At 39.0% G+C, this 17,737-nt stretch overlaps 1 protein-coding gene and 1 long non-coding RNA gene across 5 annotated transcripts in view; one reads left to right on the top strand and one right to left on the bottom strand.

The window, feature by feature from the left end:
* LOC137767635 (uncharacterized) overlaps positions 1-9,234 on the bottom strand; it is a 168,145-nt gene extending 158,911 nt beyond the window's left edge. For all 3 annotated transcript variants that reach the window (XR_011074552.1, XR_011074553.1, XR_011074551.1), the window contains exons 1-2: positions 9,042-9,234; positions 8,260-8,328 (exon numbers count right to left, since the gene is read on the bottom strand). This is a non-coding gene — a long non-coding RNA (uncharacterized lncRNA). The remainder of the gene's footprint in view (positions 1-8,259; positions 8,329-9,041) is intronic.
* Positions 9,235-9,329: 95 nt separating this feature from the next.
* On the top strand, positions 9,330-17,737 carry ZNF770 (zinc finger protein 770). 2 transcript variants are annotated; one of them, XM_068548874.1, is made up of 2 exons: positions 9,330-9,415; positions 13,358-17,737. In XM_068548874.1, exon 2 carries the CDS (start codon positions 13,414-13,416, stop codon positions 15,493-15,495), a length of 2,082 nt encoding a protein of 693 aa, XP_068404975.1. In that variant the 5' UTR covers positions 9,330-9,415; positions 13,358-13,413; the 3' UTR covers positions 15,496-17,737. The 2 variants fall into 2 exon arrangements, with proteins under 2 accessions (XP_068404975.1, XP_068404979.1); XM_068548878.1 differs by having other exon boundaries at positions 9,338-9,443.

The raw sequence follows: 17,737 nt of genomic DNA, 5'->3' as shown, positions 1-17,737 counted from the left end.
TTTAGCTAAATTGACGCCATACAAATCCTCCCCAACCCTTCACTTAACTACAACATAGCAGCCATAGATATCACTTAAAAATTCAAATCAGACCAGTTTTTCTTCTTAAAGCCTTGCAAATGCTCTCCCCTACATCTAGAATAAAATCCAAACTCTTTACCATAGTTTACAAGGCTGCACAGGATCTGACCCCTACCATTCTCTGAGCTCATTCATTTTGTACCACTTCCTCCTTGAGCACCATTCCTGAGCCTTCTACTTGTTCCTTAGACACATGGAGGTCTTTACCGTCTCCATCTTCACACGGCCTTCTACTGTGTGTCTATGTGTCTCTCTGTGTCCTTTTCTTAAAAGGCTAATCATCACTGGATTTAGGGTTTACCTTAAACCCGGGATGATTTCATATCAAAACAATTCATTATATCTGGAGAGACCCTATTTCCAAATAAAGTCCCATTCACAGTTCCTGGGGTTAGGACTTGAACATGTCTTCTTAGGGGACACAATGCAACTCATTACAGGTCTAAGGAAAGATTCCTACTATGCCTGCTTCTTCTACTGGGACAGGATCCTTCAGAGATCTGAACTTGGGACTGACTATCAGGACCCCTAGTAAATGCTACATGCCACAAGAAATTTAGACATTTTCAGGTAATGCAGAAAGGAGGATTTTTACATTCCCTGAACAATTAGAGAAATGACAGTTGGGATGTGGACAATAATTAAAGTTTGCAGGATCCAGAATTAGGAATTTATGTGATCACAAAGCTTCCAATGTATCCCTTGGGGTATGGGTAGCTGACTGCTTAACAATACTTGAACATGTGGTAAACTGCCTGGATTTGTAAGTCAGATTTTTGACAATGTAACAGCTGGAAGGAGAAATGACCTTTGCGCTTGTGTTAAAACTTAAGCAGCTTTTGCCACAAAGCATTCCACGTTGCTATTAGAAAGCAGCTTGGAAAACTCAGGCTTGTTGAAGAAAGTTGTTGTAGGAGGATTTTAAAGCAAAACATCACAGGAGAAGCTCAGAACTTCCTGTGAAAATGTGAGTTATCCTTCTCACTCCTTGCTCTTAAAGAAGTTATTCAAGGGGAGGAAGAGAGGGAACTGTTCAGGGTTAGAAATAAGGGTACAAATCCAGCCGAGCAGAGGGTGGAGCTCAGTCACTCAAGTTCAGATTTCTAACACCAAAGACCCCTCACTACGGGGTAAGTGACTTCCTTACTTTGGATCAGAGAACATGCTAGAAAAATCCCTGGGCCTTAAACATGAACCATGACTACTGAATTTTTACCTAGCTGGGAAGCCAGTCCTAAACAAGAGATCAGTAATATCTTACATATTTGCCCCTGGAATCTAGCAGCTGCTGGCGACAGTTTTAACATCCACAGCACCACTTAGGGGTGGAGGCTACGAAGAGAAATACCTCCATATGTTCCCACTCTTGTGAAGATGGGTGTTTTTTGGTGGAATGTGCTTGTGACAAGAACAGTCCTCCAGAAATTAAGATCCAGAAACAGGAGAAAGGTCATAGCATCAAGCTCTCCTGACATCATAAACAAAAAATCTTGGTAGATACCATAGCTCTGCCCTCCCTCCTTGGTTAGCCTAGACCCTGGTATTATAATAGTTGCAGGGGTCTCCATAGTCAATGACAGTCCAGTGGTCAGCCCTGACTTAAGGGTGAACAAATGTGGTCAAAGTCCTATATTGGGAATCCTGCCTGCTTTTAGGGTAACTCTAGAACCCCAGTGCTACTGAATTTGAACCAACACATAGAGAGTGGGGTAGGATGGTGCTACCTAACTAGACCCAGAGATCCAATAGGCATTATCACCAATGGAGCTTTTGAGAAAATTTCTAGCAACACTTTAGGAGATTGATACTAGCCTGTGAGTTGGAGGTGGTCCAACTACTTTAAGTAAAATACAGCTGTACTACATTTTACCTTCTGATCCCAAATGACCACTCCCCAACCCCAGCCACTGTCACCCTTCCATCAGAAGCCATGTAGCAAAATATACAGAGACGGCAAATATTTTTCTCAAGGAAATACATGATGAGGAGGAGAAGATTTTATTCACCAAAAATCCTCTTAGAAATATATGATGAGAAAGAGATTTTATTCACCAAAAGTCCCCTTAGAAAGGGAGAGCGGTCTTTGTTAGAAAAATCCTTTGAAAAACACGAATTCAAAAAGATGTATGCACCCAATGTTCATAGCAGCATTATTTACTACAGTCAAGATACGGAAGCAACCCAAGTGTCCACCAATAGATGAATGGATAAAGAAGATGTGGTATATGTATACAATGGAATATTACCCAGCCATAAAAGAAAGAAATTTTGCCATCTGTGACAACATGGATGGACCCAGAGTGTACAAATACTGTATGTTTTCATTTATACGTGGAATCTAAAAAATAAAACAAACAAACAATTATAACAAAACAGAAACAGACTCACAGATACAGAGAACAAACCAGTCATTACCAGAGGTGGCAGTGGTGGGAAGAGGGGCAAAACAGATGAAGGGGATAAGAGGTACAAACTACTAGGTGTAAAATAAGTAAGTTGTAAGGATGTAATATACAGCATAGGGAATATAGTCAATATTTTATAATAACTGTGTATGGAGTATAATCTATAAAAATATCAAATTATTATGCTATATACCTGAAACTAATAAAATATTGTAAGTCAACTGTACTTCAATAATAAAAAAAATTCTTTGATAATTGGGAGTAGAAACTGACACCTGAGGGATACAGATTTTGGTGGATTAGTTGCAGGTGACCAGATGGTTTTATTGGTTGCTCCACAGAAGGAGGAGGAAGAGGAGAGAGGAAAGATAAGAGGTGGAATGAAAACAGCAGGTGTAAGCTCTCTGCTAGGCCAATCACTGGGGGGCAGGAACAGGCTTTAACAAGCATTAAAGCTCAATGTGGGGCCTTCCCTGGTGGCGCAGTGGTTAAGAATCTGCCTGCCAATGCAGGTTCGAGCCCTGGTCCGGGAAGACCCCATATGCCACGGGGTGACTAAGCCCATGCGCCACAACTACTGAGCCCACGTGCCACAACTACTGAAGCCCGTGTGCCTAGAGCTCGTGCTCCGCAACAAGAGAAGCCACCACAATGAGAAGCCTGTGCACCGCAACGAAGAGTAGCCCCCGCTCGCTGCAACTAGAGAAAGCCCGCACACAGCAAGGAAGACCCAACGCAGCCAAAAATAAAGTAAATAAATTAAAAAAAAACTCAATGGGAAAAATATTTGCAAATAATATGACTGACAAGGGGTTAATATCCTAAATATATAAACAGCTCATACTACTCAATATCAAAAAAACAAACAACCCAGTCAACAAATGGGCAGAAGATCTGAATAGACATTTTTCTGAAGAAGACATACAGATGGCTAATAATGACATGTAAAGATGCTCAACATCACTGATTATTAGAAAAATGCAAATCAAAGCAACAATGAGATATCACTTCACACCTGTCAGAATGGCTATCATCAAAAAGTCTACAAATAATAAATGTTGGAGAGGATGTGGAGAAAAGGGAACCCTCCTACACTGTTGGTGGGAATGTAAATTGGTGCAACCATTATGGAAAACAGTATGGAGGCTCCTCAAAAGACTAAAATAAGAGAATTAGCATATGATTCAGCAATTCCACTCCTGGGTATATATCTGGAGAAAACCATAATTCAAAAAGATACATGCACCCCAATGTTCATTGCAGCACTATTTACAATAGCCAAGACATGGAAACAACCTAAATGTCCATCAACAGAGGAGTGGATAAAGAAGATGTGGTATATATATACAATGGAATATTACTCAGCCATAAAAAAGAATGAAATAACGCCCTTTGCAGCAACATGGATGGACCGAGAGATTGTCATACTGAGTGAAGTAAGTCAGACAGAGAAAGACAAACATCATATGCTATTTATATACGGAATCTTAAAAAATGGTACAAATGAATTTATTTACAAAAAAGAAATAGAGTTACAGATGTAGAAAACAAACCTATGGTTACCAGGGGGGAAGGGGGGGAATAAATTGGGAAATTGGGACTGACATATACACCCTACTATATTTAAAATAGAAAAAAAGCTTAGAGAGAGATTCTTGGGGGATACAGAATTTCAGTTTTTAAAAGAAATAAAGAAGGTACTTGGTATTTTTATTTTTTTATATAAAAGCAAAAGAAGAAGAATTGTGTATAATCAAATATCTTCTTCAAAAATGCAATTTCTGGCTTTTTCTTAGAGAACACAAATTTAAAGTGAAATAATTTTTAAAGTCCAATACAAAATTAAGAAAACCCACCAAAGTTTTGTGTAAATATTCAGGCATGCATTCATTCATTAACAAATATCTGCTGTGCATCTGTTACATGCCTGGTACTGCTTTGGACTCTGAGGATGCAGAGGTGACCAAGACAGATCATGTCCTTGACCACATAAATTTTGTAGAGCTTAATGATTTAAAATTTCTGAGAAGAACTATAAAGACAAATAAAACCAACACCTGAACTAACTGCAACGCAAATTCAAAAATAAAGAAAAGCTTTGAGAATTGACTAGACTTACCCTTAAAAGTCCAAGATAGTGACTGAGATACAAGCTTGGTCATGGCATACACATCAAAGTCAAGGAGACAGGCACAAGAATCAAATTTATGACAGGAGGACAATTGGGTTGCAAAAATGTCTTCAAACAAATATTCACCATGCTATCCAGTTAAGGTTCTGAAAACCCTGGGTAACACATTCTACCTACAGGAAAAACAAGGTTCAAATTCAAGGTTTTCTAATAGTTAATTAAAGGAGGCAAGAGAGTAACCACAAGAGAACAGAGAGAGAGGGAGGGATTGAAATTAAGATTGAGATTCTGTCTGTCATTGGATAAAAACAAGCAGCCATCACCAAAAAGTGTACAAACAGTAAATGCTGGAGAAGGTGTGGAGAAAAGGGAACCCTCTTACACTGTTGGTGGGAATGTAAATTGGTATAGCCACTATGGAGAACAGTATGGAGGTTCCCTAAAAAACTAAAAATAGAACTACCATATGATCCAGCAATCCCACTCCTGGGCATATATCCAGAGAAAACCATACTTCGAAAAGATACATACACCCCAATGATCATAGCAGCACTATTTACAATAGCCAAGACATGGAAGCAACCCAAGTGCCATGAAAAGATAAATGAATAAAGAAGATGTGGCATATATATACATAAAATATATACACACACACACATATATATATACACACACACATATGTACACACAATGGAATACTAATCAGCCATAAAAAAGAATGAAATTCCACCATTTGCAGCAACATGGATGGACCTAGAGAATATTATGCTTACTGAAATAAGTCAGACGGAGAAAGACAAATACTGTATGAAGTCACTTATATGTGGAATCTAGGAAATAATACAAATGAACATATATGCAAAACAGAAATAGACTCACAGATATAGAAAACAAACTAGTGGTTACAAAAAGGGAGAAGAAGAAGGGAGGGGCAAACTAAGGGTATAGGATTAAGAGATACAAACTACTATGTATAAAATAGATAAGCAACAAGAATATATGTATAGCACAGGGAATTCTAGCCATTATCTTGTAATAACTTTTAATGGAGTATAATCTGTAAAAATACTGAATCACCACGCTATACACCTGAAACTAATATCATATTGTAAATCAATTCTACTTAAATAAAAAAAAAAAACCTCAGTTTCAAAATTTCTGTCTTTAAAATATTCCAAAAGGCATGACAGATGCTGAAAGTGTGAACTTTCAAATGCAATTATGTTGAATGCACTTGGTACTGGTTGACTTGCTCCCAAGGTCCCACATACTTTCAGTTGAAGCCCCATCCCATAGTGACTCCTAAATCTTCAGTAAAGTATTTAGACACACACACACACACACACACACACACACAACTATGAGTGAGTGTTCTTCTAGAACTTGATGAATAAGTTCTATATTCAATGGTTTGCTAAAAAGGAGATAGCCCTAAAGGTTAAGGACTACAGAGGACAGACACACACTAGGAGCAAGCTGTGAGAACTCACAGGTATCATGAAGACTGTCACATGCCACAGAATTAGATTTTCACCCAAGTTAACCAGGTATTCAAGGAGGAGGAAGCCCCCAGATGACAGCATGGCTATTCTAATTTTGTCTCCTCCATTTCATTATCCATATAACTTCTGAGTGAGTTTTCTAAGACACAAATCTAAGCATGCCCTACCTATGATCAAGATTCTTCGATAATTTCCCGTTGCCTACTGGATTAAAAAAAAAAGAAGAGGGGCTTCCCTGGTGGCGTAGTGGTTGAGAGTCCGCCTGCCAATGCAGGGGACACGGGTTTGATCCCTGGTCCGGGAAGATCCCACATGCCGCAGAGCAAGTAAGCCCGTGAGCCACAACTACTGAGCCCACACGCCGCAACTACTGAAGCCCGCGCGCCTAGAGCCCGTGCTCCGCAATGAGAAGCCACCGTAATGAGAAGCTCACACACTGCAACGAAGAGTAGCCCCAACTCGCCGCAACTAGAGAAAGCCCACGCACAGCAGCAAAGACCCAACACAGCCAAAAATAAATAAATAAAATAAATAAATTTATAACAACAACAAAAAAAAGAAGAAGATAAAAACCTTTGCAAAGCATTTAAGGCCTTTCCCAGCTTCTTGCAAAGTGCCTGGTGAGCAGTGGGTTCTCTAAACATGGAGCATGACCATGGTTTCCTCTTTCTATCAGGCCTCAACTCAAAAACCACAGAACTTCTCTGAAAGGTCACCCCTGGCCATCTACTAGAATGCCAACAAGCCCTCTCCCCCAAATTTTCATAGTCCTCTTCTATACTTATCTTCTCTCCTCAGTTCTTTCAATATCTAACATATTATATACTTTACTTATTTAACTTATTGTCTGTCACCCTCAGTAGGCATATATAAAACATCAACTATAAACATAATCTCTAGGCAGACAGGGATTTTTCACTTTTTAATTTGTCCACTACTATCTCCATTACCTAGAACCGGGCTTGGCACACAGCAAGTGCTTCATAAAATATATGTAGGATGGATGGGTGCGTGGATCATTAAAACCTCGACCCCAAAACCAGTTCCACCTGAAGCCTCCAGGAAGATTTAGATATTCCTGCTTCTCTCTCCTTCCCCGTACATAACTTCTCTTATCATATTGTACTTCTTTGTATGTTGAGCTGAAAACTTCATTGAAATCAAGGGCCTCACTTTCATTTGTATGTACTTAGAAGTGACTCCTTTGTGCTTGGTACATGATATGTCATTGAATAAATGAATGATTGATTATATCCTTATTTTAAAGATGAGGAAAATAAGGTTTAAAAAGGTTAAATAACTTTTAAGGACACACACTAGTAAGTTGCAGAGGTAAGATACTAACCCAAATGTATGCCAAGCCATTCCTTTATTTTTCCTTGTCACTACTACCATATCTCCCTACAATGTTCTATCCTGTCCCACATTTTCTATTATTCATATTGTACCTATTACTAAGTCCCTGTGCAAATCAAATCCCACCTATTCAATGAAATCTTCCAGATGACTCTTATTCCCAGTAATTTCTCCTTTTTTTTAACCAGGAAGTTCCTGAGATAGCTCTCAGGGTAAATGGGGGAGGTTATAAGGTAAGGTTTGTGGCCCTGGAGAACAGCTTATCCACTTGTGTTCCTCACTCCATATTCAGGCTCTTGGTGCAAAGGCCTACCTGTTTTGCAGGTAATGCACCCTCCATTGGTCCCCAACCTCAGGTAACAGTCTCTCATGATCTGCATATCTCTCCTAAGGACTTATGTGGCTGGTGATGGATGCAATTGTTTCCTTGGTTTGACTGAGCTGAGCTTCCAAGAGAAGCTGCAGAATGAAGCAACTCTGAATAATCCGCATCCCCACCCTGGGATTAGCACTCAGGATACATAAAGCTTTTCCCCTCCTCTCTCCGTCTCTGTTTCTGTTGAAAGAAAGGGTTTCAACCTTTCCCAAATGTGACTCTTCCAAGGTTGTTTCATGAGAAGCAAAAGCTTATTTCCTATTAGCCATTTCCTCATGTTACCACATGGAAAATAGACTTTTCATTGGCCCAACTTCTCCCTTTTTAAATAGAGGCGCATATACCAACATCAGAAATAACAATTTTTGTTGTCAAGGTCCTTGAAAAGTAATGTAAAGAGATACTTACAGTTGAAAAAATATGCTTGTTACTTGTTCTCATTTTCTCATCTCAAGCTGAGACATATACACTCAGAACCTGCAAAAACCACAATAAATTCTTCTCTAATGTCTTCCGTACTTAAAATCTTCAGTACATACCCAACCATCTTATTCAGTAATAATGTGCCACCCTAGTTTGTAACTGCACTACAACATTTAACCCTTAATTGTGTCTACATAAAATGTTGAGATATCCACAATCTGAGAAGCCGTAGTGAATTAAAACAGCAGGACTACCTGTGTTCAGTTCCCACCTCCATCATTTATCAGCTGTGCGAAGTTAAGTTCCTTAAAGTCTCAGTCTCATTTTCCTCATTTTAAAATGGTATCCTATCACTTCATAAAGTTGTTATATTTAATTTGCAAAAAGTAATTAATAAATGATAGCTATATGGGAGTTTATTATGCACCGGGCACTATGTTGATCTAACTGTCAGAGAAATCTGAAGAAACTCAGAAGCTGAGCACAGGGCTTGGTACATTGTAGACAACTAAAATATACTGAAGGAATGAAGCTCAGAGAAGCTAAGAAGGTCCGGGGCTATCAGGATATTGGTAGAGCTGTGAGTGGAGCCCAGGTATGCCTGACCGCAAAGCCCATGTCCCTGACCCCTGCGCTATATTCTGACAACGTCCAGAGTGCCCAGGACAGGGCTGGCACAGAAAGGCCCTGATACATGGCGTTTTGTTTACCATGGGCCCTCTGACATTAGAGAGGACTAGAAGCGTGGTCTTTGAACGCGGGCTCACCAGTTTCCAGCAGGGCCTTGAGCCCACTGGTCAGGGCTACGTGGTTTTCCTAGCCGAGGACCGAGGTGAGATGGAAAATGCACCCTTCTTCACTCCTCTATTCTCTTCCCCCCACAACTGCAGTGCCGGGTGAGCGGCCCGGGGGACGCACTTCTGGAACCCCTTTTTCCTCTGAGACTCGCAGGCTAGCCGAAGCGACTGCGGCCCTGGGTTGGAGGGAGCCTGTTTCCAGTCGGACCGCGTCCGGCGACGCACCCGAGCTCCGCGCCTGCGCACTCAGCCCGTCGCCGCGCCGGCCCTGAGGACGTGTGCACGCTGCCTTCGCGGCTCCTGGGCCTTGAGATGCGCGGCTCGCGGGCCCGTGCCAGCTCCAGGTGCGTGAGGAGGATTTCAAGAACCCAGGTGTGAGGTGGAGCGATCCCCCGGGAAAGGTCGGGCCTGCCTCGGTCCCTCCAAGGTGCCCGGGGACCCAGCACGGGGGCGCCACGACCTCAGCTCCTTTGCTTTCCCCACTTCCCCGCCTCCTGACTGCGACTCATGGGGAGCGGGAATCTCTGAGAGGAATTGCAAAAAACGATACTTTCCCCTGCAGTGGGTCGTATCACATGTGGCATTTTCCCCCCTCTCTGTGGCCAAAGCAGTTTTCACCCTTGCCTTTCCTTTCCCGATGTGGGATTTTGCAGTCTCTGGACTCTGGCTCAACTCCTAGGTGCTTACTGGTTGTGGGCAATTAGGGCGAGGGCCAGTTGTCAGGGTCTGTGTCCTGTGCACTCCTTCTGAGAGGAAGAGGTGAGGGTTCAAGGTCAAGAGAGGGGGCCGAGGGAAGTGGGGCAGAAGAAGCTACGGAGAGGGAAAGGCTGTGATAAATGTCGCCCGAGGTTATTCCCTAACTGAAAGTTCTCTAACTTTCTCTCAGTTCTTGTGTTTCTTGTTCATTTACTTTTGTGATATCCTCACCTCGTTTTAATGGTGTTCATTAAGACTGGAAAACCAACAGGCTTTCGGCCTTGAAGTATCGTTGGAATTTTTTGAGATCGGTTTTCACAGTTTTACAACGGAGTGTATCTTGCTGTTGTCAGGATAATCTTGGGGTTGACCCATTGAGATTTACCATCTTTTATTTTCACTTTAACATAGGAAAAATTACACGCTGTTGGATTTTTTTTTGAAATATTACCGACAAAAAAAGTCATTTGAGAACACAGAGAAATCAGTAGAAGTGGGATTTGGAGTTCTATCAAATTACTGTGCATATGCTTAAGTACGCGTGGGACTGCATTTGGAGCTTGGGGATCCCTTAGCTGTCACTTATAAATAGCAGATGAGATCACTGCTTGCCACCAGTGATTCTAACAATATAGGGCTTCCAGTAAGTGCTTTCCCACATGGTGTGGACACAACTGACAATAGTATCCGGTCTTAGTGCTAGTGTTAGTTGATAAGCCATAGTCTCTTTTTGGCCCGGTAACTATAGGTCATCAATTCCTGTTATAATCAGAAATGGTTGTCATGTGTGTGGTTCTAGTGTGGGATTTTTTTCAAGTGTTCCAAAGAAACTATTAAAGGAAAGAAGAAATACACAATAGGAGCTGAGGAGCCTGGCTGCAGGCCAGAATCCTATGTGTGATCTTTCAGGCCCAACCATAGACAATTGTGTGGCTTTGTCTGGCTGGCCTCTTTGGGGAAAGCTGCTCTTGCCACACCAGACTTGTGCATGGCCAGTGCACTGCAGTTTTCTGGAGGGAGTTGCAGTCAAGGACTCACCCCTTCCCTCCCACTAGCCATGCTCATACTGTATTGCATTCCTGGCTCAGGTACTTCCATTCTGAGGGCCTTGGCCGAGGTACTTCCCAGGTGCCTCCACCAATACCTCCTTATTGCAAAGGGAGAGAAGGTGGAGGGGGCAGCCTTGACTGAGGTACTTTTCTCCATTTTGACTCAGGACCATTCCACTTGTAGCTCTTCCTTCCTCCTCCCCTGGCCCACAGGTCCATAAAGAGGCAGAAACCTTTTGTTCCAGCCTCCTTTGCAGAGAGGTGATTGTGTGCATTGCATCCACCTAACCCTCACCTAGTGTTGTTCCATTTAATCGACCACTGGGGAGCCAGTACTTTTTTAGCCTCTTGCTTGCACTGTCGCAGTAAGTGAATAGACTCGATTATTACTTGCAGTTTGGCTCATTGTCCTAATTGACACCTCAACACCTGATTTTGCCTGACGGGAATTAAATAAATTGCCAAGTTCTTGGCAATTCACTTAATTTTAATTCTCATAACTGCTGCTGTGTTAGCATTTTAAGGGTTTGGAGGCCATTCACCTGTAATTTCTCTAACTCAGTGTTGTGAAAGTGGATAGTAATAGCATCAACAGCTGATTGTTGTTAACGTGGATATCTGGGTTATATGGTGTATTTTATAAATTAATATAGTGGCTTGCAGTCAGATTATTTTAGTTATTTGTGGCATATTACCTTTGGCCTCTAATTAGATTTTTCTGATAAATATTTTGGGGTTATATGGGTCAGTTGAAGAAAATTAATAATCCTTAGTAATCCTGTCTCATCCTATGGGCCCCAATCTTACTTAATAGATTACTTGGCCACTTTGAATAAAGTGATTGATTTGTTGTAGGTTCCTCTGTCTAGTGTGTAAAGAGATATGCCAGGAACAGGTTTCACAGTTTTTTACCTCTTCCTATAGAAGTTTCACAAAACAGTATTTATGGTTACCATATGTTATGCAACCTGATATTTTCTACTCTATTAAACAAAAATGCTGATCATGACACACTAAAGTGATTGCACAATCCACTAATGGGTAGTGACATGCAGCTTGAAAAACACTATAATAAAACAACTAGAAGATAATTTGCTCAATAAATGAATTTTTTTTCTGTTTTTATATCAGATTCCTGAAGAGATCCACAGTGGGAGTGTTTGTGATTTTGTGTTTAAGGTGTCTTCTAGGAAAAAATAGATAATAGCACACAGCATATATGTTGGATATCCACTAAATCATCTGACAAAAGAACACTGAGTTTCTGGTAGATTTATCAACTCTCTGATCTCAACTAGAAGATACAACATTAGAATGAGAGAGCTGGAACAGCTTTTTTTAATCTCTGGCTTCCTTATTTAAGGAAAATGCAGTAGAAGAAGAAGGATGAGAAGAAAATTGGCTTTTCAGTTAGGAGAAGATAGGGTATAAAATGGTTTTGAAAGTTCCTGGTTAGCTTTTGCATGTGTCCTACAGAGGTATATTAGGGAAAGTATCTTTATATTAACTGAGACCAAAATGACCTTTTTATTCTACTGCCTGAAAAGTAAACTACACTCAGACTTTCAATTACTTAGCCATAGATAACTATGTAAGTAGCCAATGTGTCAACCTCATTGCCTCTGTACTTGTCTTTTAGGACTTCTACAACAAAGTGGAAAGGAGAAATAAAAAGAACTGTACGTTTAGTGTGTTTATCTCTTAGTTAGAAACCCTAAAAATGATATTAAGTAGATAAGGATAAAGTTTTTAAATTTGATTAGTGTTGAGCTAAATAATACCTTACATTTATACATTGCTTCAGTTTTCCAACACATTCAGGTGCATTATCTCCATTGATTCTCACAACTCAATGTGGTAGGCAGGCCAGGAGGCATTTTCCCTGACTCAGAGATGAGGAATCTATATTTCCTTCTTCTTGCCACCAAGTTCATATGATGGCAGATCCAGGACTAGAATCCAGGTTTTCTGGGACATTTTCTCCCAGTTGTTTATGTTATCTTTGTTGATCCAAAGAAGTAACTGAGAGTAAATATTGCTAATGATGTGGCTAAGAATTCTGATAACTAAAACATTCCATTCTCAGATCATGTCCAAGGTATGCTATAATTGAATGCAGATATGTCTTATTTTTAGTATTATATTTTATTTCTTACACTCTGTATCTTTCTAGCCCAATTTTTGAAAAATGACAAATCTACTTAATAGTGGACTAGGAAAATTAGAATTAAAAGATTTATTTAATGTTAAGAAATTCAACTCAGTCCCCTTTTAACGTATCATCTCAATTAATTAGAAATATAGCTTAAAATTATATACATTTTTAAGTATTTCTTTTAAAGACTCCTCATTTCTCTGTATGAGTAAAATTAGTTTAATGATTCTAAAGTATCTAAAATGGTTATTAACTTACTTTTAAACACAGGAAAAGTTGAGGTTCCCTATTGCCTTTAATACCTTTAGCCAAGGAACAGCTTAAATTATTTCTTTTCATATGAATAAGTAATTTTTAATTAATACATTTTTATTTTTAATTTTTAGACATCTGTGGAGTGTAAGAACACCATGGAGCTCATCAGAGTATATCACTGAAGAATATGATGGCTGAAAACAATTTGAAAATGCTAAAGATTCAACAGTGTGTAGTAGCCAACAAACTACCTAGAAACAGGCCATATATTTGCAATATTTGCTTCAAGCATTTTGAAACACCCTCAAAATTAGCTAGGCATTATCTCATTCATACTGGTCAAAAGCCATTTGAATGTGATGTGTGTCATAAAACCTTTAGACAACTAGTTCATCTGGAAAGACATCAACTAACTCATAATCTGCCTTTTAAATGTAGTATTTGTCCACGCCACTTTAAGAATCTGAAGACATTCGTGAAGCACCAACAGCTTCACAATGAAACTTACCAGAATGATGTTAAACAGGTCAGAAGACTGCTGGAGGCCAAGCAAGAAAAGCCAGTGTATGGAATGTATCATGCTCTTACCACAGAGGAGAGATGGGCATTACACCCGTGCTCCAAGTCTGATCCTACACACAGCCCTACAAAGAAAAAAAAGAATATTCACGCGTGTACAATCTGTGGCAAGCTGTTCCCATCACAGTCAAAACTTGACAGGCATGCACTTATTCATACTGGTCAGAGGCCTTTTAAATGTGTCCTGTGCAGTAAATCTTTTCGACAGTCAACTCACTTGAAAATCCACCAACTCACACATTCAGAGGAAAGACCTTTTCAATGTTGTTTTTGTCAAAAAGGATTTAAGATTCAAAGCAAACTTCTGAAGCATAAACAAATCCATGCCAGGAATAAGACTCTTCAGAATCTTTCATTAAAGGTGAAGAGTCCAGAATCAGGCCCCCTGCCTAATAAATTAAATGCAAAGCAGGATAGTTTTGGAAACGGTGATATATGTGAATCTGAGGAGAATAATCAACTTGATGTCCACTCTATTTATATTGTCCCTTTTCAATGTCCAGAGTGTGAAGAATGTTTTGAATCAGAGCAGATTCTCAATGGACATAAGTGTTTTCCTGCCAGAAGTGGCAAAATTCCAAGCAGGCTCAAAAGAAGCTACAACTATAAAACCATTGTTAAAAAAATCTTGGCTAAGCTTAAACGTGCTGGGGGTAAAAAATTAGATAATTTTCGATCTGAGAAAAAAGTATTTAAAAACAGTTTCTTGAAAAATTGTGATCTTATTTCTGGTGAGCAGAGCCCTGAACAAACCCAGAGAACATTTACGGGTTCTCTTGGCAAGCATGGAACATATAAGACAGTTGGCAATAAAAAGAAGAAAACGTTGACTTTGCCATTTTCTTGGCAAAAGCACTTCCAGAGCCAAAATATGGGAAAAAACGTAAAAGGTATTCTTACACCAGAGAACATGTTAACTATGGATAATTCTGTGAATAATAAAGATGTATCTATCTATGGTTCATCAGGTGAGGAATTCTTTGAAAACTGCGAAGTGCTTCAGTGTGGTTTTTCAATTACAAATGAAAACATCTATACTGGACATAAGATGTGTCCTTGTGACAAATGTGAGAAAGTGTTTCCTTCCGTATCTAAACTACAAAGACACTATTTAATTCATACTGGACAGAGGCCTTTTGGCTGTAATGTTTGTGGGAAATCTTTTAGACAGTCAGCTCACTTGAAAAGACATAAATTAACTCATATTGATAAGATTCCATATAGAAAATCTCTTTGCCAAGTAGAATTGGAAAATTTGAACAAACTTTTCATTCATCAAGGTGATAATGTTAACTATAGTGCTTCCCAACAATGTCAGACTCTTGGTTTTCAAAAATACGAGGTCTCAGAGTCAGATCAAACATCAGAAATAAAAGTTAAGGCAGAATCAGAGGATTTCATTCTTGGTACCCCCTATAGGAACAGGCAGCCCTGTCTCTCTAGTGCACTTCTGGAATCAGAGCAGAGCCATCATAGTCATTGTTGTAGTTATTCAGGGCGTACTGAGAGGAACGATGGCCTTCTTTACCAATGCAGTGTTTGTTCTAAAAGTTTTAGATCCCCATCGAAGCTGGAAAGACACTATCTAATTCATGCAGGGCAGAAGCCATTCGAATGCTCAGTTTGTGGCAAAACATTCAGACAGGCTCCACACTGGAAGAGACATCAACTTACTCACTTTAAGGAATGACCACAAGAGAAAATGATTGTCTTAAAGTCAGTTATGTAATTGACAGACCCACTAACACATGTGTGGTCTTTCTGGTGACCTTGCTCTTTAGCCTGTATCATTTATAATGTATTTGTATCAAAAGGCCTGCATTAGATTGAATGATTCTGTAGGCACTTGCTTGTCTGCATAGTCAGAGGTAAGATACATAGAAATGTAATACGTTTTAGGAACAGCCAAATTAATTTTTAGGGGGAAGAACATGATTTGATGCCATAAAGCAGGTATTTGTTTTATTTTAACATATACTTTGGCTGTATTGAAAATGTTGTAAATCCATGATGTGGTACAAATAATTCAGCCTCATTTTTAAAGGAATTATTCCTTAAGACACGCCATCTCCTTTTATATATGCTCAAAAGACTGAGAGGCAAAAGTTGGTTTTTGGCCCCTACAGATAGCCCCACTATATTATTTCATGTATTTTATACCTATGGTTCAAATTCCATTGCAAAATTTTTTCTTATAAGCGAAAAAATATAAAGGTGATAAAAGTGAAAGTGGATGAGAAAATAATAGCGTTATTTTCATTGTTCTTTTACAAGCTGTTTATTCTTAGGACTCCGGTAGCTTCCCCCCCTATTCTATAGGTGATTTGAATTGTTTTTTTGCCCAGCCTGCTGTTATCTTTACCCCCAAAATGTAAAAGTAGGAGAGAGGCTAGGATGCACCTCTATACATTTACCATGTTTACTTATCAGGAATAATGTTCAAGTGCCATAATCTTTTTGATGATATGTATGCAGTGTCATCTTTTCAGAGGAATGAATGCAATACATATACATGCTTATTAATGATTGATAGCAGTAGTTGTAGACTTAAGACTCACCTGTAGATCTGCATCTCCATAAGACTTTTACATTTACCTTAGTAAAACTTTCTTTTAATACCTCTTTGAGTGGTCCTATGACTAAACTAAATATTCTATTAAGTTTGATCAAACGGCAGTGACTAGGTGTAGTTCTAGTTTTTATTCCTGTTTTTTGCAAGATTCTAATGCTAAAGAATGTTATTTTGATCATTAGTAAATTGTTATTTTAATTAGTAAGGTAATCCCATGTAGGAATAAGATGCTTATGGAATTGAGAGTATCATTCTAAACAGTACTGTCATGATTTGGGGAATATTTAATCAAACTGTACAAGGCTTGTAATCACACATTGTCCTTCACATTTGCCATTTTTAATAAAATCTTTAAGAATGACATTTCCTAGCAATAAGAGAAAATAACCATTATCTTTCTAAGGTGAAAAGAACAGGTGGGTATTTATCCTAGCACTCTCAGATATATGTAGTGACAAGCCCTCTACTGAGAATGGATAAAGGAACAATTTTACATTGTACTGTAAGAATTGTCTTTGTGGGGGGGGGAGGGGGGAGGAGAAGTCAGTCTGCTTCTTTTACAAGTGAATTTTGAGAAACTTGGGTTTAATTCATAGAGATTAAACTTAACAGTACAGATAAAAGCCCAACGATGTACAAATGTGCAGGAGAATCGTGTTTTAAAGAATAATTTCTCATGTTTCCTTGAGATGTGTTCCTCCAGTGCTAGCAAGGTGATGTTTTATATAACTTGCTTTACACAAAACTTTTTAAGAACACATCTATTGCATAAAAGCAAGGGATAACTAGTTCATGTTTTCCAAGAATAAAGGTTCAAGGGGTTTTTTCTTTAATATGTCTGAAATTATATATTTGGGAATTTTCCTAAGCTATTTATGTAATTTTATTTGAAGTAAATGTCTCATATACTCCTTTCCCAACCCTAACAGGAGAATCCTAACAGTGTTGTGCTTGTATGATTATTAGACTTTATTTGCCTAAGTGATACTACTATACATTTTTTTTTTTTTGGCCCATGCCTTTTTAAGCTGTTTCATATTGAAAGTTGGAATATTGTAAAAATTTTGTCGAAGAGGTACTGTAGTGCTATTTGAAGTACCTGTAATGAAATACTTATTTACTTTTATTATCACTACAAGCTGTGGAAACTTTATAGGAATGAAAATAAACTGTATACATCCATGATAAGAAGTTTAAACATTAGATGTTAAATGATGACTTGCTGCATGCTAGAAGTGTTATTATTGTTGAATCAGTTGCTTTGGTTTTCTGAAAAAAATAAACTTTTAAATATCTGTAAAGAAAATTAGAAGAATTTTTGTTTGGGCAATTCCAGGCTGTAGCATGATTATTTACTGAA

The sequence above is a fragment of the Eschrichtius robustus genome, chromosome 1, assembly GCF_028021215.1.
Source record: "Eschrichtius robustus isolate mEscRob2 chromosome 1, mEscRob2.pri, whole genome shotgun sequence".
Taxonomy (NCBI): domain Eukaryota; kingdom Metazoa; phylum Chordata; class Mammalia; order Artiodactyla; family Eschrichtiidae; genus Eschrichtius; species Eschrichtius robustus.
The sequence above is the reverse complement of the archived record's forward strand: the minus strand, read 5'-3'. Positions and strand labels throughout refer to the sequence as shown.

Bases quoted from the DNA above. Each gene is read 5' to 3' on its own strand.
- ZNF770 (XM_068548874.1), top strand. From the start codon at position 13,414: ATGATGGCTGAAAACAATTTGAAAATGCTAAAGATTCAACAGTGTGTA.